Here is a 23673-nt window from a genome sequence, read left to right as displayed (position 1 = left end):
GTCAGGCTATAGCTATGTCGGCTAGTAGCTTAGCTAAAGGCAGGGACAGCTAACTAGCGTTAGCTAACCTAGCTAGCTAGCTAGCGTTAGCTACGTTATCGAGTGCTAACGTGTGGCAGATAAACTAGGAACAGACTCCCAAGTTCATTCCAACGGGGGGGACAATATCATGATGGGACTGGTGAACTTTCTCCACGGTCGTCTCCTTCCTCTTGGACCTGACTCTGCGTTAGGGTGAGTTTTTAATGCAATCTACTCTGTTCCCGCCGTGGATCTCTCTCTCTCTCTCTCTCTCTCTCTCTCTCTCTCTCTCTCTCTCTCTCTCTCTCTCTATCTCTCTCTCTCTCTCTCTCTATCTCTCTCTCTCTCTCTCTCTCTCTCTCTCACTCTCTCTCTCTCTTGCTCTCTCTTGCTCTCTCTTGCTCTCTCTCTGTCTCTCTCTCTCGCTCGCTCTCTCTCTCACTCTGTGTGTTGCATCGTGCAGTTTGTGACGTGTGTACTAAGCTTATAGAGTTCGATTCAAATAAGGCAAAACTGCAAATCTGCATGGCGTGCTTGGCTTTAAGCTTGTTTATCAGGTTCCAGGGGTGTTTTATGCATTTTCCCTGTTACTGCCAGGTGTACGACTGTACAGGTGCATTGCCACTAAGCCTCGGGCAGCGCTATTATTTAAGAATACGTTGACTGTATCATATGCCCAGCCTCGGGCAGCGCTATTATTTAAGAATACGCTGACTGTATCATATGCCCAGCCTCGGGCAGCGCTATTATTTAAGAATACGTCGACTGTATCATATGCCCAGCCTCAGGCAGCGCTACTATTTAAGAATATGTTGACTGTATGCCCAGCCTCGGGCAGCGCTATTATTTAAGAATATGTTGGCTGTATGAAAAAAAAGATATATATATTTTTTAATTAATATAATTTAATTTTTTTTACCTTTAGGGGGGGGGGGGGGGGGGGGCTCGCGTTTAAACTCGCACAGGGCCTCGCATTTCTCCCAGACGGCAATGCCTACTCCCATTATTGGCGGTAAGTGTGTACACAAAGTTAAAACACAGATATACACATTCTCTCCTCAAGTAGATAATGTTTTTTTTGGGTTATCAATGAATAAAAAAATGTACATGTATTAACTCTAGAATTGCCACAGTTATCTACAATAGCAACGATAAAGACGTGTCAACCAGATGTTATTATAATAAGTTTTCTTTTAAGTGTTTTGGTTAATCAGTGTTTACCAATCGTATTATCCTTTTTTTTTGTTCCAAGTGTTATTTTTGATTACATCACTAACAAAATAACAAAAGAAAAAATATTCATTTAATCAGATGAATCACTTTATTCAAATTGAGGATTTAGTTTGAGGATAAAAAAAAAATAAGAAAAATATAAAAAAAAGTTTTTATTACATTTTTTTTTATTAAAAACTAAGGTTCGAAGGTCCGTTCAAAGAACCCTGACGAAGTTTGAATCCCAAAAGCCGGGTTCGGGGGCAGCCTTACCAAACATATTATTTATATTATTCAAATGGCACTCAAACATGTTCCGTTGTGATGTCACAGTATGATGTCATAATAGAACATTCTAGAACATTTGTGATGTCACAGTATGATGTCATAATCAAACATTCTAGAACTTTTGTGATGTCACAGTATGATGTCATAATCAAACATTCTAGAACATTTATGATGTCACAGTATGATGTCATAATAGGACATTCTAGAACATTTGTGTATCTATTCAACAATTCTCTCAGAAGATCTCATTGTGCATCTTGAAACAGTACTGAACAGATAGACTAAACAACATAGATTGAAGCCTGCATTTCTCAACCAAGGTGCATTGCCTACCGTTTTGCTGTGGAAAGGTGAGTGTCCACAACGGCTAGCTAGCTGTTCTACTTGAATACTGAATGTTAATATTGAATCAGACAATATTCAATACTGAATGTTAATATTGAATCAGACAATATTCAATACTGAATGTTTATACCAGACCATATTGAATACTGAATGTTAATTCAAGTTGACAGTTGACATCATTTGACAGTTGACAGGGGGCTGGAAAGTTGATTTAATAAAAGAAAAAATACTAATTTAATCAGATGAATCACTTTATCCAAATTGAGCATTTAGTTTGAGAAAAAAAAGAAAAAAAAGGAAGATTTATGAAAACGGTACATGACTGAGAGGGGGCTGGTACATGACTGAGAGGGGGCTGGTATACAGGACTGAGAGGGGGCTGGTACATGACTGAGAGGGGGGCTGGTACATGACTGAGAGGGGGCTGGTACATGACAGAGGGGGGCTGGTACATGACTGAGAGGGGGGCTGGTACATGACTGAGAGGGGGCTGTGGTACATGACTGAGAGGGGGCTGGTAGATGACTGAGAGGGGGCTGGTACATGACTGAGATGGGGCTGTGGTACATGACTGAGAGGGGGCTGTGGTACATGACTGAGATGGGGCTGTGGTACATGACTGAGAGGCGGCTGTGGTACATGACTGAGAGGGAGCTGTAGTACATGACTGAGAGGGGGGCTGTGGTACATGACTGAGAGGGGGCTGTTGTACATGACTGAGAGGGGGCTTGTACATGACTGAGAGGGGGCTGGTACATGACTGAGATGGGGCTGTGGTACATGACTGAGAGGGGGCTGGTAGATGACTGCGAGGGGGCTGGTACATGACTGAGAAGGGGCTGGTATACATGACTGAGAGGGGGCTGGTACATGACTGAGAGGGGGCTGGTACATGACTGAGAGGGGGCTGGTATACATGACTGAGAGGGGGCTGGTATACATGACTGATAGGAGGCTGGTACATGACTGAGAGGGGGCTGGTATACAGGACTGAGAGGGGGCTGGTATACATGACTGAGAGGAGGCTGGTACATGACTGAGAGGGGGCTGGCTGGTACATGACTAAGAGGGGGCTGGCTGGTACATGACTGAGAGGGGGCTGGTACCATGTATTGTCCATCATTGTAGGTCAAACCATTAAAAAGTTAACTTCCACGGCAGCCATTTTGGATTTTTTTATTAACCCTCCTAGATGACAGATCCATTGAGAAACGAAGTGCCACAGATGACCCAACTACTAGGTCCATATCGTATCATCATAATATTATTTAAAAAATCATTAGGATAAGGGTTCCCTTGATAAAGATGCATGAAAAGGCTGTATAATATACAACACCTGTAGCTCAACTGCAAAAACTGCTTTTTTGATTTGATTAGATTTGTATTTGGAAATTAAAAACACATCATAAAAACTAATTATCTTGACCAATTTGTATTCCTGAGGATATCACTTAAAAGCATTCATTAACACTTTGATTACCACTGGTGAACATGGTAAAACGTGGTTAAATGCCAGCACCCACTTCAATGATAGCGTTGTGAACGCATAATCTCTGTCTTAAATTATGGCTATGTGTCTAATCTGCCTGTTGCTTATCAATGACTTGTTTGCAGTCAACATTGTCAAAACGGATTCTTTTTTAATCGGTTCATTTCCGTTTTATAGCATTTTGAAAAGCCCTCGTTTTTCAGGAAAATATATAGATTCCGTGATAAACGGCATTTACTGGAATATTCTGGCATACACAAAAAAGTGTTATTTTTTATTACATCACTAACAAAATAACAAAAGAAAAAATATTCATTTAATCAGATGAATCACTTTATTCAAATTGAGGATTTAGTTTGAGGATACAAAAAAAATAAGAAAAATATAAAAAAAAGTTTTTATTACATTTTTTTTGATTAAAAACTAAGGTTCGAAGGTCCGTTCAAAGAACCCTGACGAAGTTTGAATCCCAAAAGCCGGGTTCGGGGGCAGCCTTACCAAACATATTATTTATATTATTCAAATGGCACTCAAACATGTTCCGTTGTGATGTCACAGTATGATGTCATAATAGAACATTCTAGAACATTTGTGATGTCACAGTATGATGTCATAATCAAACATTCTAGAACTTTTGTGATGTCACAGTATGATGTCATAATCAAGCATTCTAGAACCTTTATGATGTCACAGTATGATGTCATAATAGGACATTCTAGAACATTTGTGTATCTATTCAACAATTCTCTCAGAAGATCTCATTGTGCATCTTGAAACAGTACTGAACAGATAGACTAAACAACATAGATTGAAGCCTGCATTTCTCAACCAAGGTGCATTGCCTACCGTTTTGCTGTGGAAAGGTGAGTGTCCACAACAGCTAGCTAGCTGTTCTACTTGAATACTGAATGTTAATATTGAATCAGACAATATTCAATACTGAATGTTAATATTGAATCAGACAATATTCAATACTGAATGTTTATACCAGACCATATTGAATACTGAATGTTAATTCAAGTTGACAGTTGACATCATTTGACAGTTGACAGGGGGCTGGAAAGTTGATTTAATAAAAGAAAAAATACTAATTTAATCAGATGAATCACTTTATCCAAATTGAGCATTTAGTTTGAGAAAAAAAAGAAAAAAAAGGAAGATTTATGAAAACGGTACATGACTGAGAGGGGGCTGGTACATGACTGAGAGGGGGCTGGTATACAGGACTGAGAGGGGGCTGGTACATGACTGAGAGGGGGGCTGTTACATGACTGAGAGGGGGCTGGTACATGACAGAGGGGGGCTGGTACATGACTGAGAGGGGGGCTGGTACATGACTGAGAGGGGGCTGTGGTACATGACTGAGAGGGGGCTGGTAGATGACTGAGAGGGGGCTGGTACATGACTGAGATGGGGCTGTGGTACATGACTGAGAGGGGGCTGTGGTACATGACTGAGATGGGGCTGTGGTACATGACTGAGAGGCGGCTGTGGTACATGACTGAGAGGGGGCTGTGGTACATGACTGAGAGGGGGGCTGTGGTACATGACTGAGAGGGGGCTGTTGTACATGACTGAGAGGGGGCTTGTACATGACTGAGAGGGGGCTGGTACATGACTGAGATGGGGCTGTGGTACATGACTGAGAGGGGGCTGGTAGATGACTGCGAGGGGGCTGGTACATGACTGAGAAGGGGCTGGTATACATGACTGAGAGGGGGCTGGTACATGACTGAGAGGGGGCTGGTACATGACTGAGAGGGGGCTGGTATACATGACTGAGAGGGGGCTGGTATACATGACTGATAGGAGGCTGGTACATGACTGAGAGGGGGCTGGTATACAGGACTGAGAGGGGGCTGGTATACATGACTGAGAGGAGGCTGGTACATGACTGAGAGGGGGCTGGCTGGTACATGACTGAGAGGGGGCTGGCTGGTACATGACTGAGAGGGGGCTGGTACCATGTATTGTCCATCATTGTAGGTCAAACCATTAAAAAGTTAACTTCCACGGCAGCCATTTTGGATTTTTTTATTAACCCTCCTAGATGACAGATCCATTGAGAAACGAAGTGCCACAGATGACCCAACTACTAGGTCCATATCGTATCATCATAATATTATTTAAAAAATCATTAGGATAAGGGTTCCCTTGATAAAGATGCATGAAAAGGCTGTATAATATACAACACCTGTAGCTCAACTGCAAAAACTGCTTTTTTGATTTGATTAGATTTGTATTTGGAAATTAAAAACACATCATAAAAACTAATTATCTTGACCAATTTGTATTCCTGAGGATATCACTTAAAAGCATTCATTAACACTTTGATTACCACTGGTGAACATGGTAAAACGTGGTTAAATGCCAGCACCCACTTCAATGATAGCGTTGTGAACGCATAATCTCTGTCTTAAATTATGGCTATGTGTCTAATCTGCCTGTTGCTTATCAATGACTTGTTTGCAGTCAACATTGTCAAAACGGATTCTTTTTTAATCGGTTCATTTCCGTTTTATAGCATTTTGAAAAGCCCTCGTTTTTCAGGAAAATATATAGATTCCGTGATAAACGGCATTTACTGGAATATTCTGGCATACACAAAAACGTTGTAATTTTTCGGCCTATTTGTGAATCGTTTTCAAATAAACACTCGATTATCGATAGTATATGTGTACTTATGCACGTTATAGAAGCGATCTGAAAAGTATATTCTCTCATTTCCTGATCATTGAGCACACACAGACACACACACACACACACACATATGGGACACGTTGATATATCTGTGAAAAAAGCTCTGATTACCCCAAGACTAGTAAAATAGATTCCTTACCTCAGATCAGATGTTATCCAAAAAGATTATTCCAATTCCTGATCGCCATTCCAAATATCGATCGCGTTTATTGATTCAGCGTTAGGTGCTGGAAATACATAATCCACGCTGTTCTGAGGGCCGGCTATCACTTGGTCTCTTCTGTTCGCTTGACGGAAAAGTAAAATGAGGAAACTGCCCCCCCCCCCCCCCCCTTCATCAGTCTAAACTAATGGGGTGCAGTTACACAGGGAGAGACGATAGGGGGCGGTATCTTCCCAATTGAGCTCAGAGAGACTCTGCAACACTAGCGTGAGGCTCGATTGATGAAATATGAATTCAAATCGCCAATAAAAGAAAATACGACAAACAAACGCTATACAGCGTTGCCGGCACTCAACTGGCGGCATGAACTAACGACAAAACGCGTCGCTGGCATCCAAAGTGTTAAAACACTTATTTCCAAGGTGGTCCTCGATGGAAGACATAAAAACACAGCACATATAGCCTACTCAACTGCTAATTTTTGCTCAACTGCAAAAATGTATGCCTACTTATGTATTAGCCTACATGGAAAAACACATTCACAACAGGCAGCAATGTTTATTTTCAGCCAAGTATGGTAATAAGGTAACTATTAGGATATATATGGTATGGATTACTTACTCTTATAACTTATTACTCTGTGGTAGCTCTAGTCTCCACCTACACAAATCGTTTTTGTGCTGTCCATTGAGCATGCACTTTCACGTGGTAGGCACATTAACTGTAGGTCAAACTCCCCAAACAAACAACCACACCATTGATTTAATTGCTATATAAATCACACATACAAAGATCTAACTATTACTCCTCTCTGAACATGAATATAAAACAAAAAGGTGATCTATTAACTGTGTAAACCTTATGCAATATTCATCATTGATATTTGGATACTTGAAATCTGTATGAACTGAGTAGTTAGTATCAAATGAAATAAGATGGAACAGCTAATTGAATAAACAACTATTTGCCCATTGCCAGTATGGTATTGCTTAAATTGTACAGCTTTTTGCACATCTTTGTCAGGGAATTCCAAAAATTCTGGACCTGAAGGCGAGACACTACAGGTGAATAGGGTAAAATATTTAACTAATAGATATCACAATGAAACTTCCCCAGTTGATTACTTATATTAAGACAAGACTTTTTTGTATTACAAGTTTTCTGAAATTGTATATTTAAATATGCAAATGAGGCATGATCTACTTAAATATGCACTATTTGCATATAATTCCAGGACAGAAATCTGAACATTGGATAAAGCCATTTTCAAAATTATAGTTTCATTTTGTTGACATATTAGAGCCAAAGGTTATTACAGAGGGGATTTTGGATATCTCTTTATCACTCCATAAATCAGAAAATACTCCATTCAGTAAATTTTTATGGTAAAATTCCATATTTCACCATGTTTTTAGGAATAAAATGTGATATAAATCAGGGTATGAATGCGATATCAACAAACCCTTCTGTAAACCTTCAGAACATAGATATGAATAGAACTGGAAGGTTTGGTGTATGTGAGTGCTACTGAATTGGAGATTTCTGGCTCAGAGTATGAGGGAAAAACTCATTAAAACAAATTTTTGGGAAAACGCCTTCAAAGTTCTGTATTGTAAAATGCCATACTTTTTTTTTAAACAGATATTTACAAACACAATACCTAATCAAACCATTAGTAATAGACAACCTAAACACATGCCTGATAACTGAATAATAATAATAATAATGATGTTATTGAACTGAACAGAACTACACACAGGCTACAAACAGTGTAGTACAGTGTAGTACCCCTAATAGGCAAAAAATATTTGAATAGATATCACTATGAAACTTTCCCAGTTTGTTATGTACATATAAACTAAGAAAAAATATATTGCAAGTTTTCTGAAATTTATATATGCAAATGAGGCACTTCACCATTAAATATGTGCACATTTATGAATGCAATAAGGCAAAATGAAGTAAAAAAAAAAAAAAAAAAAAAAAAAAACTAAATGTGTGTTATTGACGTTTTATTGTCACTAGTTTCATAGAAGACATGTTTAGGAAGCAAAATATAACAAAATCTCAAAATCAACAAAAAAAAGTATATTTGCCTATTCACCTGGGGTGTCTCGCCTTAACGCCTTAATTGTAATCATCTCTCTCTCCTTATGTCTAGTCAAGCCAGGTTGTGGAGGAGAGAGACAGGGATGAACAGGCTATAGACTACTTTGCCCATCCTGAGCCTGCTATGATGAAGCGTTTTTTCACAAGATTCAAGATTTAGCCAAGAGCGAGTGAGTACACTGGTCCACTTGTCTATGGCACTTACTACCCAGCTTTGTAGTGGTTTGGGGGAATACTACAGTAGGTACACATATTTAAGGGGACCGCAAGGATGGTGTACTGGTGGGTGGTGTCCGACCGATTATGGTGGGCCGGTCTGGGCCAAAAAAATAAATGGACAGTGGGTGACAATATTGTCACAAGGAAAGATGAAATTACCTACCTAGGTTCCATCCTAGAGGCTAATCTTTCCTGTGACAAAATGGCATCCAATGTAATAAAAAAAGTCAACCAACGAACTCGATTCTTGTACCGGATCTCCTCACTGGTAAACAAGAATACCCTGAAGACTCTGGCAGGAGCACTCATTCAAGGGTACTACGACTATGCGTGCACCTCATGGTAACAAACAGTGATGCCACAGATTACTTGTAAAAGTAATCCGATTACTGATTACTGATTACTCCTTTAAAAAGTAATCCAAGTTACTTTACTGATTACTTGATTATCAGAGTAACTTAGTTACTTTGAAAGTAACTAGGTTACGAAGTCGTCGTCGTTCCCCCAACAGTTTTTTTTAAAACGCTTTATTGAAAGTGCATAAATTGTTTTTAACTTGTTTCTCTGCACATAACGTAAATTGTTAAACTAGTGCTTCAGCTTCTGTACCATCAAGTATGGTAAAGCAACAGTCTATGATGCTCACAGCATTAGAGCAGCCAGCCAGTGGTTTTACAAAACCAGTGTATCCATTCACATCTAACAAATGCAGGCTGAACTATTCAATTATATCAACTGTAACTATTAAATTGTTTTTATAAATGTCTCTCTATAAACATACAATCAGTCTCTCTTTAACATGTAAATTAACTGTAAATCTGGCAAATAAGAGCTTTTGCTCTGCCACCATCAAATATACATTAATCAATAGGGAAAGAAACAATCTCTCTCTTTTGCTGTTTGACTGGCCTCCGAGTCCTCCTGTACCTACTAGTCGAAGCGTCGTAGTGTTGTGATTCCAGATGCTTTCAATGCAATTGGATGTGCTGTTTTTAGCGGTAGACAGTATTTACGTTTAGGTCGCTTTCACATATAGTTTCGGTTCTGGGGGTGAAGTTGAAACATCTGAACAATGTCACGCGGTCGAAAAGGGCGCTTGTCTATTGGACAGTGGAAATGTGTGTGTGGCTGCTGCGATCCCGTGTGTGCGCGCGCGCGTGTGTGTGTGTCTGTGTGTACTGCGGTCTGCGGAGCCCTTCAGTTCAGCGGAGCCGAGTTTTGACATGGCATTGATCCATTGTTCTATTGAAGCACATTACCACCATCCTCTCGCTAAACAACTTGTAGACCACGGTGTTTTTATGAGTGCCCACAAGTAGCTGTTTTAATAATATAATAAGCCGCGCGCCTCGGTAATAATAATAAGCCGCGTTTTTTCTTCCTGTAAGCGTTTTGGGGTGGAATTCTCAGACGAATGCAACGGAGCCCTGCTGTCACACGATTGGCGCATATGTCACATGACGTGCTGTGAAGACCCGCTCTACTCTGCCTCTGATTCGCAGACTGTGGATGGGGAATGTGATTGGGCCAAAGCAGAGTCACTCACAGACAGAGAGTCCAGTCACGCCGCGGGCCACATTCTTGTGTAACCCTTTCACTGCCACACCACGTCACTCCCAAATAAGAAAAAAGCACAGCTCAAAAATGTATTTTTGACTGTCGAAAACGAAATAAAATACTGCATTCCGCCTGCATTATGAATTTATGATGAGATAGTAACGAAATAGTAATGCACAGCCACTTGGACAAGTAACTGCAATCAGATTACTGGCTTTTAAAGATTAACGCGTTAGATTACTATTTTCGGGGAAAAGTAATCAGATTACAATAACGTGTTACTTAGTAACGCGTTACCGGCATCACTGGTAACAAAGCACCTCAAAGGCACTAAAAAACAAATTACAAACATCTCAAAACAAGCTAGTCAGACTACTGCTTGACCTGACTCCTAGAACCCACCTCACCCCGGCCCACTTTGACAACCTAGGATGGCTTAGAGTAGACGACAGAGTACAGCAACTTGCAATGGGCCTGGTCTACAAGATACACTACGCGACCAAGGTACCCATGTACATGTCAAAATACTTCCCAAAGGTCAGTGAATACCACGATCACAACACCAGAGGGAGCTCCACAAATCATGTTAAACCCAGATTCGGCTCAAACAAGGGACTAAACACGTTTCGCAATTATGCCACATCAATGTGGAACGCCCTACCCAAAGCTGTAAAGGAATGTGAATCACTACCCACTTTCAAAAACACTCTCAAAGAACACCTACGGGAGACTGCAATTCGAAACTGGCCCCTACAAATGTCTTAACCCAGTTGTACAGTAAATTACCAAGTATGGCTTTGTCAGTATTCCAATGTACAGTGTACAGTGTCCCCCCCCCCCCTACCCCAACCCCCCCCCCCCCCCCCCCTCCAATGTACAGCCCCCACCCACCCAACCTCCTCCAATGTACAGTTTCTACGTCAAATGTATATACACTCTTTTTCTGGACACTTTTTGTATTACAAACAGTACTGTATTTGCAAATCTGATATGTCATAAATGTATAGATGTAGCAGTACTGTCTATCTGTATGTCATGTATGTCATATATGTTATGATGAATTGAAAATGGGGGACCCTGATGTAAACAAGACGAAAGTCTTTCTCTGGTCTGCATCCCCTTAACAATTGTATGTATTGAGCTGTACTGTACTGTACCCATTCTGCAATCTGTTAATAAACTTTTCAATCAATCAATCAATCAGACCTCCCTAATTTCTAAACCCTGGCTACGGCCCTGATTGCAATACAGCATTTTGCAAGAGCAAGATGCAATGACTTTTAAGTCACTTTAGGTTTATCATGACATGCTCTGAATCAACACGTAGGCCGAATAATGATAATAGTCTGTAGCACCGACATGTCGCCTACACCCGCCGATATATGCATGACGTTTTCAGCTGCTAGTCTCCTGAGATGAAGGGGCGGAAGACAGCTCGCATTTGAAGTGAAGGGGGAGTTTGCATGAACCCAACTTTGCTTAAAAACCTTTATTAGCGTGTTATACACTTTTTTTTGTATGAATGTAAAAGGGCCCGGGGCCGGGTGACGCCATTGTTGGTTAATAAGCTAATATTGTTACGAGTTTTAAAAGAAACAATGCAACCATTGTCAAGTGTATGCCGTGGCATCCCCGCCCTATCGGTCCACTCTACACACGATCTCTTGGAATCAAATACGCTCATTCAGGTTTTTCAAGACTGGAGTGAATCATGCCTGCACGTCTTGGGTTGTTGGTGTGGTTTTGTTTCTATGACTATCCCCATTTGTAGTTCTCCCAATGTTCAAAGGCAGGGGTGGGGGGTGGGGGGGCCTGAATACTTTCGGCAACCAACATGCCCTTCCGCGTTGCTCTAATTGGCCGCGACGCGCTCCTCAGCCAGGCAGGAATACTAAGCTCCGCTTAACGCAATTTATACGCATGGAAGTATTGATTAGGCCGTAATGAATCATTAAAAAAATATACCGTTAACTGGAATATGTTGTTTCTTTACACATATGTTGGATTATGTAATTACTTTGTCATGACAAACCAATAAAAAATCGCGAATTAACCGGTGGCTACAACAACACACAGTAACTACATGCATCATTGTTTACTGGTTATCAGGCTGCATGTAACCATAGTCTGATCAGAGGCGTTGGGACTGAACACAGGCTTTAAAAGACAACACTCACCGCGTATATTGATGCCATCATTGATAATGAGCTGGCCGTGTCTGGCTGGCTGGCTGGCTGGCTGGCTGGCTGGCTGGCTGGCTGGCTGGCTGGCTGGCTGGCTGGCTGGCTGGCTGGCTGGCTGGCTGGCTGGCTGGCTGGCTGGCTGGCTGGCTGGCTGGCTGGCTGGCTGGCTGGCTGGCTGGCTGGCTGGCTGGCTGGCTGGCTGGCTGGCTGGCTGGCTGGCTGGCTGGCTGGCTGGCTGGCTGGCTGGCTGGCTGGCTGGCTGGCTGGCTGGCTGGCTGGCTGGCTGGCTGGCTGGCTGGCTGGCTGTTGTTTTGGACGGTAAAAAAGTGCAGGGGACAATAACTGCCTTCTGAAACCATGCAGGGGACATGTCCTCCATGTCCCCCCCCCCCCCCCCCCCATAATTACGCCCCTGGTATATCTGAAGCAGCACATCGTTTGAAAGCTAAAATGGCCACCGTTTCGCCGTTTGATTTACACCCTGCTTGACCTATTACGTGCTTCCACTCTCGGGTTATAAGACCAAACAGCCAACGAGCGTCAGTTTAGAAAAAGTCTTTCAAGCTCCGGCGTTGTCACCAGCTTGGCTGGCCGTTCACACTAATACAATTGGCTGTATTAGAGGGTGGGGAAAGCTGGCGGGGTGGGTCCGGGTCGTTGTAAACAGCGACTCCTACAGTTCGGTCGGGGCGCCTGCTCAGCGTGGATAGGATCTAAGGGGGGTAGTGTGATCCTTCCACACGTTACACCCTCTCAGTGAGAGTCCGCGCTGCCAGGTGAAAAGAAGCGGTTGGTTGGCTAGACGTGTGTCGGAGGAAGCACGTGATAGCCTCCACTCTCCCAGACCGACTGTGGGGGGTAAGTGCGCAGCGACCAGGAAGGGGATTGGGAATTGGCATAACGACTAACATTGGGATGGGAGAAAATCTGAGGAAAAAGGAGGGGGAAAAAGATATATAAAAAAAAATAAAAAAAAAGTCTTTCAAAAGAGAGCAGACTTGCATGTTCATTTCAATTCAATTCAAACCTTTATTTATTCTCGAAAAGGACAATTGAGGTCACCCTCATTTTCAATGTCGTCGAGTCTTACAGAAATTTCATGCATAAATTTGTATACAATATAATAATAATAAATAGTAACAACTCTATCTATATAGCACCCTTCACACATAGACTGCAGCCCAAAGTGCCTCACAGCAAGTAGCACAAAATGAAGATAGCATAAAATCAGCATACAGTCAACAGAATAAAAACAATGTATAAAATGCAGACATAAGAATATGTATAAAACAAGTACAATAAGTACAGTGTTGCTCGAAGGCATGTGAACCCCCCCCGGAACAGCCAGTCCCTCAAACACCCCACACATCAATCTCCACCACATCCCCATCCAAGACACACCCTCTGATAAAGCACGCCATGACCGAAGGAAAACACAAACAACCCACGTGCGACTCTCACCGCCAGGGGCGGATTTAGGATTGTAGGAGATCCGGGGCTTAGCCCAGATAGGTGGAATTTTTTTACTTCGACACCACAACCTTTAACTTATACCACCACCTTAAAGCGGCCAAAAGGCACTAGAGAACAAATTCACACCCTTTAATTAATGAAGCAAACAATAATAATTAATAATAATAATAATAATAATAATAATAATAATAATAATAATAATAATAATAATAATAATAATAATAATAATAATAATAATAATAATAATAATAATAATAATAATAATAATAATAATACACTGTATTTGTATAGCACCTAAGGGCACATAAGGGGTAGGATTAAATAAGTGTATACTTCTTCCTACTCCTTTTCGAACATGCAGATTGAGTTGTTTTGCTTTTTTGTTAGTGTTTGTTGTATTCATTGCATGTTCGAAATAAAGACTTCAAATCAAATCAAATCAAATAGCACCTTTCATACAAGAATTGCAGCTCAAAGTGCTTCACAGCTTCAAATTCCTTCATGCTGATTGGGGCGTGTGTGTGTGTGGCGTGTTCCGTTGGTTGCGATCAAAGCACGGAGGGGCACCCCCCGCTTCATGCATCCATGATGAAACATAATACCGATCATCTAAATTTGATTTGAGAACAGTAGCTAGTCCAGGGAAGAAACGATAACGCGTCTACTAGAATACACGTTGCCCGCCATTACGAAGCATTTTGGAAATGACACCAGACCACCCTGAAACTACACTCATATTCACGACGGTATAAAACGGAAATGTATGGATGGAAAAATGATCTGTTTTTTGCATCTTGACCGGAAGAAACTCAATGACAATCGACTATATTATTAGATCCATAGCTATACTATATAATATAGCTTGGACTTCCGGTTTAGCGTTAGAATGGAGTAGGTCGCATGTGACACAGCTGCTCACCCGTTATTTTTTTTTTCGTTTTAAAAACATATTTTTAAACCATTAATGCGTTTAAAACTTGACGCATATATCAACTGAGACTATCAACTAACTATATTGACCAAAAGAATCGAGATGCCAAACACAAGGAAAGACACAGCGAAACCAAAACCAGTCGAAGAGGTCCCGCCGCGGGACCCAGGATTCGGACAGCGGACAGCAGGAAATATAGACTTGACAGAGGCCGCTTCAAGTTCAACCCCATCTAACACCTCCGCAGATACCGAACATATCATCCGGAAAATGGAGGAAATGGGGAAGACAATAATGAAGGAAATGATCCTCCAATCACAACTGTCGGAGAAGATAATAACTCAAAAAGTAGATGCTATTAAAGAATCTATTGAAGGCAAAATTGGTGCGCTGAGAGCGGACGCCGACGCACAGAATAAACGCACCGAGGCTCTGGAGAAAGTAATGGAAGCCTACGAAATCAATTAATCTCGCATCTACAATGAAGTAGAGGTTAACAAAGTTAACCTAACTGCTGAGATGAAGGGGAACTACAATGAAATCAAGACGGAGCTCAGCGAAATAACGTTGGAGCTTACGCGAATCAATAAAGAACAGAAAGCCAAAATATTCGAGATGGAATATCAAAAACGCAAGCTGAATATTCGTATTGTCGGTCTGGACGAATCAGTGAGATGTGCAAACCCTGAAGAGTTTGCCACAGAATTACAGAAAATCTTGGGAACAGGGATCCTTCCTAAAATACCGGAGGTGGATCAATGCTTCAGATTGGGACCCCGCTCCAGTGACAATAACGCTAAGCCCAGAGTGATATTGGTTATCCTGCGCCAAGTCAGAATAAAAGAAATGATTATTCGTGAAACTCGCAGGATGAAAGGCAATCTGAAATACATGGAGGTACCAATACACTGCTTTGAAGATTATTGTCATGACGTAGTGGAACTGCGTGCCAAGTTCAAGACGGTGATGTCTCAACTATACCTGGGGAAATACAGACCCCTACTAATATACCCTGCAATACTTCGCATTGTCGACAAACAAGGAGCAAGGATTCTCCTCAACTCGCCTGAAGATGCAGCCAAATTCCTGTCTGAACAACACGCAGAATAGTGTATAAATGGCCTTTTAAATCTCAGTGATGCAAGGTCACCATATAGTACAATCTTTAATAACCGAGGATTTGGGACAGAGAGACCTACGTGCTCAGAGTTTTTGAATGCTTTCCCCGACGTGTTTATATTATTGCGGACATATTGGATTCAAGATTGGAACACTCCAGAACATACTGAAACATTCAGACAATGTAAAAATGACATATTGGAATAATCTAGAACATCGAAGCATTCTTTGATATATGGAGCATTCTGGAATATCAGCAATACGTGGTCATTCACTCTACCAGAAGCCCCTCGGGGGAATAATCAACAGCTATCTAGATGCAGAACCACAGAGCCATCATAGCCGGCCGGCTGAAAGATCACTCTACACAACGATCATCGCCCACCCCGGTCAGGGGAAATGCTGCATATACGTATTTAAAAACTGTTTTTTATTAATGGGAAATAATTTCACTACTTCTCCAATTTATACTTTAGATGTTTAAGCATAGCAATGCTCTTTTAAGATCTAAGTTAATGTTCTCTTCCTTTTACTTGTTTTTTTTTCTTTTTCATCCGCTCTCTCTGATTTATTGAGGCTCTCTCTTCAGTTCAATACCTTCATATTATTCATGGGTTACTATAAATTACACAAGTTCATATAAAATGTAAGTGATTAGGGCATGACAATTGAAGCTTATTTTTGGTCTTTATTTTTAGTTTATCTCATTTAAATTTTTATTTATTTATTTTTTACGGGTAAGTGGCCAAGCCACAGTCGACATTCTACTTATGGTAGAATTTAGAGTGTTAGATCCTATGGTATACATAGGAATGTTAAGGATAATTGGATCATTCTGGGATATCCGGTGGTGCAAGGGAGGGAGTCATACGCAAAGGTTGTGTTCATGGAACACAATCCTGTACGACTCTCGGTGGGAGGGAAGGGTAGGGGATTTTTATTTGTATATCAGTGGAGGTTTCTCTATGACAACACACAAATTCACTCATAATTCATAATTATTATTAATTTACATATACCTATATATATATAAAAAAAAAAAAAAAAAACTATATATATATTTTTTTTAAATTATTATTATTATTATTTTTTATTATAAATGTTTTCCTCTGTAAAAAAAATGCCAGTGAATTGACAGGTCTGAGCAGGCCTGCACTGCAGTATTGCCTGCAGTAATTATTCGTGAAGAAAACTTCACAGGTGTGACCCATTGTTAAATAAATAATAAATAACATCGAATCAAAATAGGCTATTAACTTCATCTAAGAACGGTCTGTGCAGTTAAACTCTTGCCATTGAATGGAGGATTGATTGATTGACAGCCCTTGACATCCAATACACGGAGGTTGAATATGATTGGCAGCCTTGCAAATCCAATCAGAGATTTCTGCATTGCAAAGTCAAGGTGGGTCCAGCTGCATGTGAGGAGGATGGGTTTAGCTCGGGCCAATCTCAAGTTTCTCAAGTTTCTTTATTAGTTGTCATACAGAAGTACAGAATACTTTTATACAAAATGTAACATAAAGAAGCATTTTGTATAAAAGTATTCTGTACTTCTGTATGACAACTAATAAAGAAACTTGAGAAACTTGAGATTGGCCCGAGCTAAACCTATCCTCCTCACATGCAGCTGGACCCATTTTGACTATGTGAAAGTTGAGACTATGAGAAAGTTGTTGTTTAGTAGTTAGTAAGCTGTACAGCTATAACCAGTGGTGCGTTATTGAAATCATCTGGGGTGACACGCACCACGTGCACGCGCGCTCCCGGCGCGTGCGCGCGCTCCCGCGAATGCGCATTTAATGTCCCCAAGCTTGGGCACAGGCTAAAGACAGTGCCTAATTGCCTCTATGAATGGAATGTAACACGTCTTCACAACATGTTAGGTGTGAATGTGTCTGAGAACGTATTTAACACACCTGACGACCGGCGCTATTGATATGCAAATAGCGAGTGAGCTTGCACACCGTGCTACCCCGTCCCATGAACAACGCATGCCTGGCTATAACAAGTCAGGCTAAATTAAACTTTGCGCCAACATTAGGACCGAAGTATAAACCAGCAACTGAGCAACATGAAGAAGTGGATTTATGCATCTGGATCAGAAAAAACGTTGTGGATGAAAAAGTAAGTAGGATACAGTGCTTGTATGCTAACAGTAGCTAGGCAGCTTAGCCTACATCACAATGATAATCACCAAGCTAACTTACTGTACACACTGTAGGGCTGGGCAATTAATCGAAACAGAATCGCGATATCGATTCATAGACCTATGCAATCTAATTTCTAAGTTATGACTATTTTCTTTTATTAAAAAAAACTTTTTTTTTTTCTTTTTTTTTTTTTTTTATTATTATTTTATCTGGGTTGAACATGATTTGTGGAACTCCCTCTGGTGTTGTGGTCGTGGTATTCACTGACCTTTGGGAAGTATTTCGACATGCACATGGGTATCTTAGTGGTGTAGTGTATCTTGTAGACCAGGCCCATTGCAAGTTGCTGTACTCTGTCGTCTACTCTAAGCCATCCTAGGTTGTCAAAGTGGACAGGGGTGAGGTGGGTTTTAGGAGTAAGGTCAAGCAGTAGTCTGACCAGTTTGTTTTGTGATGTTTGTAATCTTGTTTTTAGTGCCTTTGAGGTGCTTTGGTACCATGAGGTGCAAGCATAGTCGTAGTACCCTTGAATGAGTGCTCCTGTTAGAGTCTTCAAGGTATTCTTGTTTACCAGAGAGGAGATCCGGTACAGGAATCTAGTTCGTTGGTTGACTTAGTTTTATTACATTGGATCCCATTTTGTCACAGGAAAGATTTGCCTCTATAGGATGGAACCCAGGTAGGTAATTTCATCTCTCCTTTTAAGATAAGATAAGATATTCCTTTATTGATCCCCTTGGGGAAATTCAGGCATCATAGCAGCATGGGGGAAGGGGGGGGTACAGGTAGTGAAAACAACACAAGCAGTGTAAACAAATAGGTCAATATAATTTACTATCTAACTAACTGAAATATACATTATTCATTATTCACAGTATCACAGTATCCACATAAGGTGCAGTATGCATAAGGTAGTGTTATTGTCCTACTTGGGTTCCTATTAGTTCTAGGTCGATGTCTGGCAGCAGTCGCTGCCCACTGTTGTGGAGCCTGATGGCCACTGGTATGAAGGACTGTCCGAGGCGGTTAGTTGAGTGTCGGGGGGGTATGAGTCTGTGGCTTCCTTGTCACCTTCACCTAATATGTTTTGATCTGGTCAGGTGCGCTGTCACCTAAAATGTTTTGATCTGATCAGGTGCGCTGTCACCTAATATGATTTCATCTGGTCAGGTGCGCTGTCACCTAATATGTTTTCATCTGGTCAGGTCCGCTGTCACCTAATGTTAATATGTTTTCATCTGTGTCCACTGACCACTGACACACAGTGGGGGATGTTTTAAAAATATTATTTAATATATAATATAATATAATAATTTGTGCTTCACCTAAAAATTTGGTCAGCAGCCTCCACTGTTGTATATATGTATGTTTTTAAGCTCGGCTCTCAACGGGACCTCACTAGTGGGATGTATATCTATTATTGCCTCGCACTCTAGAAGCATTACCAAAAATTACAATGCAACATGTATAGACTATGGCTAGTTTGAATATAATGATATGGAACACCGGGGGAATAAATAACCAACTCAAACGCAAAAGCGTGCTCACACTGATAAAAAAAGAACATGTGGACATTGCTCTGCTAAGCGAAACACACATTCTAGGGAAAGACATAGATAAATTAGCGGACAACATATACCATAATATCAGTCACTCCTCTATTGGTACGAGAACTCGGGGTGTAGCAATAGTCGTTAAACGTAAGTTGAATATTGTACTAAAGGGAGTATGGTCTGATGTAGAAGGTCGGATAACTATAGCTAAGATTGAACATAAGAACAGGAAAATAGCGTTGATAGCGGTATACGCCCCAAATTTGTACGAAGAAGATTTCTTCACTACACTAACCAATGCAATGTTAGACATTCCCGATTACTCATTTATAATAGGAGCGGATTTTAATGCCATCTGGAACCCAAGGATGGACAAATCTTACCTCGCCTTTTCCAGCGAACAAAAGAATTCATCGAAGGCATTAAAGGATTGGTCAAAGATTACAGGTGTAAATGACTTATGGCGGTTACTTAATCCCACGACCCGAAAGTACTCTTGTCGATCTGCGAGACATTATACACTATCCAGAATAGATTATGTCTTTGCATCACAGAGACTATTTGATAATTATGAAGTGGAAATGATACCCAATCAGATCACTGTTATTTACTCCTTAAAGGTACATTTGGTATACTATCCTCCCGAGCCCCAAGATGGCGATTTAACTCGTTGCTGCTTAACAACAAGGAATTCATTACACAACTCAAAGAAGCTCTTATAGTATTCCAACGGGAGAATGCAAACTCGGTGCAAGACCCCAGAATAATATGGATGTCGGTAAAGGGAATGATCAAAGACTTCACGGATAGCTTTTCCTCCAAAATGCGCAAGAATCAAAGCACAAAACTGGATGAGCTGGAAAACGCTTTACTCAACGTTATTTAATTCTCTGAAATACAACAACTCAACTCGACTAGAAAATCAAGTTAACGTACTAAAAATAGAGATCAATGCCATATACAGACAACAATCGGAAATACAAATACGCAGCACAAGACAACAGCAGTACTCCCATGGTTCCAAACCCAGCCACCTATTAGCCATGCGATTAAGAATTAATGCAACATTTGCAGATATAACTACCATTAGAGCACAACAAGTACTTGTAACAGATCCTGTAAAAATAAACGATACATTCAAAGTATTCTACTCCGACTTATATAAATCAGAAATGACCTTCGATCAAAACAAAATGGACACATTTCTTAATCAAATTATTCTCCCTAAACTTTCAGAGGATGACGCTAAACAGTTAGAAATACCGATTACACTAGAGGAACTCAAGAAGGCCATAACCGCAATGAAAAGTGGTAAGGCTCCAGGAAGAGACGGTTTCCCATCAGAAATGTACCTTTCTTGTTGGGACATAATTGGCCCCTTATTACTAAATATGATCTTATACTCAGTCAAGGAGGGGAACTTCCATAAAAATGACAATATTGCACTCATAACAGTCCTCCTTAAAAAAGACAAAGACCCCAACGAGTGCGGTAGTTATAGACCTTTAAGCCTCCTCGGAACAGATATCAAACTGTACTCTAAGGTATTAGCCATCAGATTACAAAAGCATATGACGTCTTTAGTTCACCCGGACCAAACTGGCTTCATAGGAGGCCGCCTGATCACTGAGAACATAAGACGTATACTGCACGTACTTGATGCCGACAAGGAGGACACCATACCTAAGGCGATGCTGTCCCTGGATGCTATGAAGGCCTTTGACAGGCTGGAATGGTCGTATCTGTGGGCAGTGCTAGAAAGGATAGGGTTAGGAAAAGGATTCATCGATATGATTAAAGTATTATACAAAGACCCATCGGCCATGATTACAACAGGCACAATCATCTCTGAAATATTTCCGGTATCACGCTCTGCCAGACAGGGTTGTCCTCTTAGTCCCGGACTGTTCAATCTATCATTAGAGCCTTTAGCACAATATATAAGACAATCCCAATCCATAGAACCTATCGTAATCAAGGGCACACAACTAAAATTTGTTTATATGCGGACGATGTAATATTGTTCATGAAAAACCCCAACACCACATTGCCTCATCTGCTCAAGTTGATTGAGGACTTTGGTGATTTATCGGGATTTAAGATAAATTGGCCGAAGTCGGCTTTCCTTCCACTTAACACCCCTGCAAAAAAAGATACAACCCTCCCAGGACAGATACCGATGGTAAAACATTTCAGATGCTTGGGAGTGGAAATATTCCCTACCATAAGACAAACGGTGAAGCACAACTACACAAAAATCCAAAACAAAATCAAAGACGACCTTGATAGATGGGCAAAACTTAAAAACACAGTACAAGCACGGATATCAATAGTTAAGATGGATGTACTACCTAAAATCAACTTCTTCTGTTCAATGCTACCGTTACCCCCTCCAGAGGGTTACTGGAAAAGATTACACTCCTCCACATACAAATTTATTTGGAATAACAAACCACCACGTATAAAAAGATCCACCGCACAGAGAAATAAAGCAGATGGTGGCATGGCATTTCCAGATTTTTTCCTATATTTTAAGGCGTACTCATTAAGTCCATTGACAACATGGTTTGACTCCCAAGCATTAGCATCTTGGAGAAAAATAGAAGAAAACATAGTAGCCCCACATAGACTGAAGGACATAGCATACACTAAACTACCAATCAAGCACTGTGAACGAAAATTTGGCCCCATAATTACTCATGCGATCCGGATATGGCGTGAATCACAAAAAAAAAATCCTAACCCACAAGAATGGCACAATCATACTCCCTTATTCAATAACAATGCTCTCTTAATTGGAAAACGACCTATAAGATTCCCTATATGGGAAGAGCAAGGCATACACTCATTAGGGGATGTTTTTAACAAACAGGGTTTTTGTAGTGATAAAGAAATACGCAAAAAATTTAATCTCACCAAGTCCACATGGCTTTTTCACAAACAGTTAGAGCTATGTTTGAAGTCTCACGGTGTTCCATTAGACAGACCAATTGAACACCACAGATACCACAAATTCTTCTACACAAGAGAGACATCGAGAGGTTTTGTTTCAGAATTTTATCATCAATTACTAACATCCTCGTATGAAACCCTCCAACTTGACTCTGTCTGGAGGAGGGATATACCAGACCTGGAAAATGACTTTGATTGGCAAGGAGCCTGGGCAAATGTCCGACTTACATCAAGGAACCCGGATCATCAACAAATCAATCTTAACTATATTCACAGGACATACTTGACTCCTATAAGACTGTGCCGAATGGGGCTCAAACAAGATTCCAAATGCACCCAATGTACAAATGGGGACGAAGGGACATTTATGCACATGTATTGGGACTGCTCACCAGTTAAGGCATTCTGGAAAGATGTGACCCAACAAATATCAAAACTCGTATCTTGGAATATACCTGTACACCCCTCGGTATTGCTGTTGAATGATGTTTTTGAGTTTGCAGTGAATCCACAGCTAAAGAGATTGGTTTTATCGGGTATCACAGTAGCCAAAAAGCTGATCGCATCACGCTGGTTTCAACCGGAAAAAATTTGCCGTAAAGTTTGGTTTCTTACATATCTCGATGTAATTTACCATGAAATATCTACAGCAAGAATTCTGGGTCTCAATGAATCCAAAATGTCAATGTGGTTAGAAGTGGTGGAGAGAATAAAAGCTAGCTTATAATGGTAGTGTCTGGTTAGGTGCGAGGGATAGTGGAGGTACTTCTCAAGGTGGGGTCCGGGAGGGGGGGGTTCGAGCTGAGCATATGTGTGTAGGTTTTTTTTTAGATAACAGGTATTATGGGTATATCTTATATAAGACAACTAACTAAAAGGTGATCTCATTGGATGTGCCCTGACAATTAATGCTTGTATATCTTATCGTGTGTTGTCATGTTTGTTTATATGTTTGTTTAAAAAATAATAAAAAAATAAAAAAATAAAATACAAATAATATAGCTTTAGGCCTGCAAACACAGCCACATATCCCCATGTTAAAAGGCGCTGGCCTTTCAACAGTAACAGTAAACAGCGCCATCTGGCGCTGAAAGTGTTAATAGGCGTCTTTGTTTACGGTTTGATTATCACTGATACAAAGTACTGTAACAGTGCAATAAAATAGTTAGTAAAATAGAATAAAATAATGCAATAGTGCATTGCAAT

At 40.7% G+C, this 23673-nt stretch overlaps 1 protein-coding gene across 1 annotated transcript in view; it reads right to left on the bottom strand.

Moving 5' to 3' along the window:
- The window catches only part of LOC311233617 (ATP-binding cassette sub-family G member 4-like), a gene marked incomplete at both ends in the record, with an annotated part of 46265 nt that extends 33967 nt beyond the window's left edge, over positions 1-12298 (bottom strand). Inside the window, one exon of the mRNA XM_084320583.1 lies at positions 12281-12298. Within this exon, the coding sequence (XP_084176709.1) occupies positions 12281-12298 (18 nt within the window). The remainder of the gene's footprint in view (positions 1-12280) is intronic.
- Between the last annotated feature and the right edge of the window lie 11375 nt (positions 12299-23673).

Source organism: Notolepis coatsorum (assembly GCF_963971535.1).
Source record: "Notolepis coatsorum genome assembly, chromosome: 8".
NCBI classification, from domain to species: domain Eukaryota; kingdom Metazoa; phylum Chordata; class Actinopteri; order Aulopiformes; family Paralepididae; genus Notolepis; species Notolepis coatsorum.
Note: the sequence above shows the minus strand (reverse complement) of the source record. Positions and strands in the feature narration are given on the sequence as shown.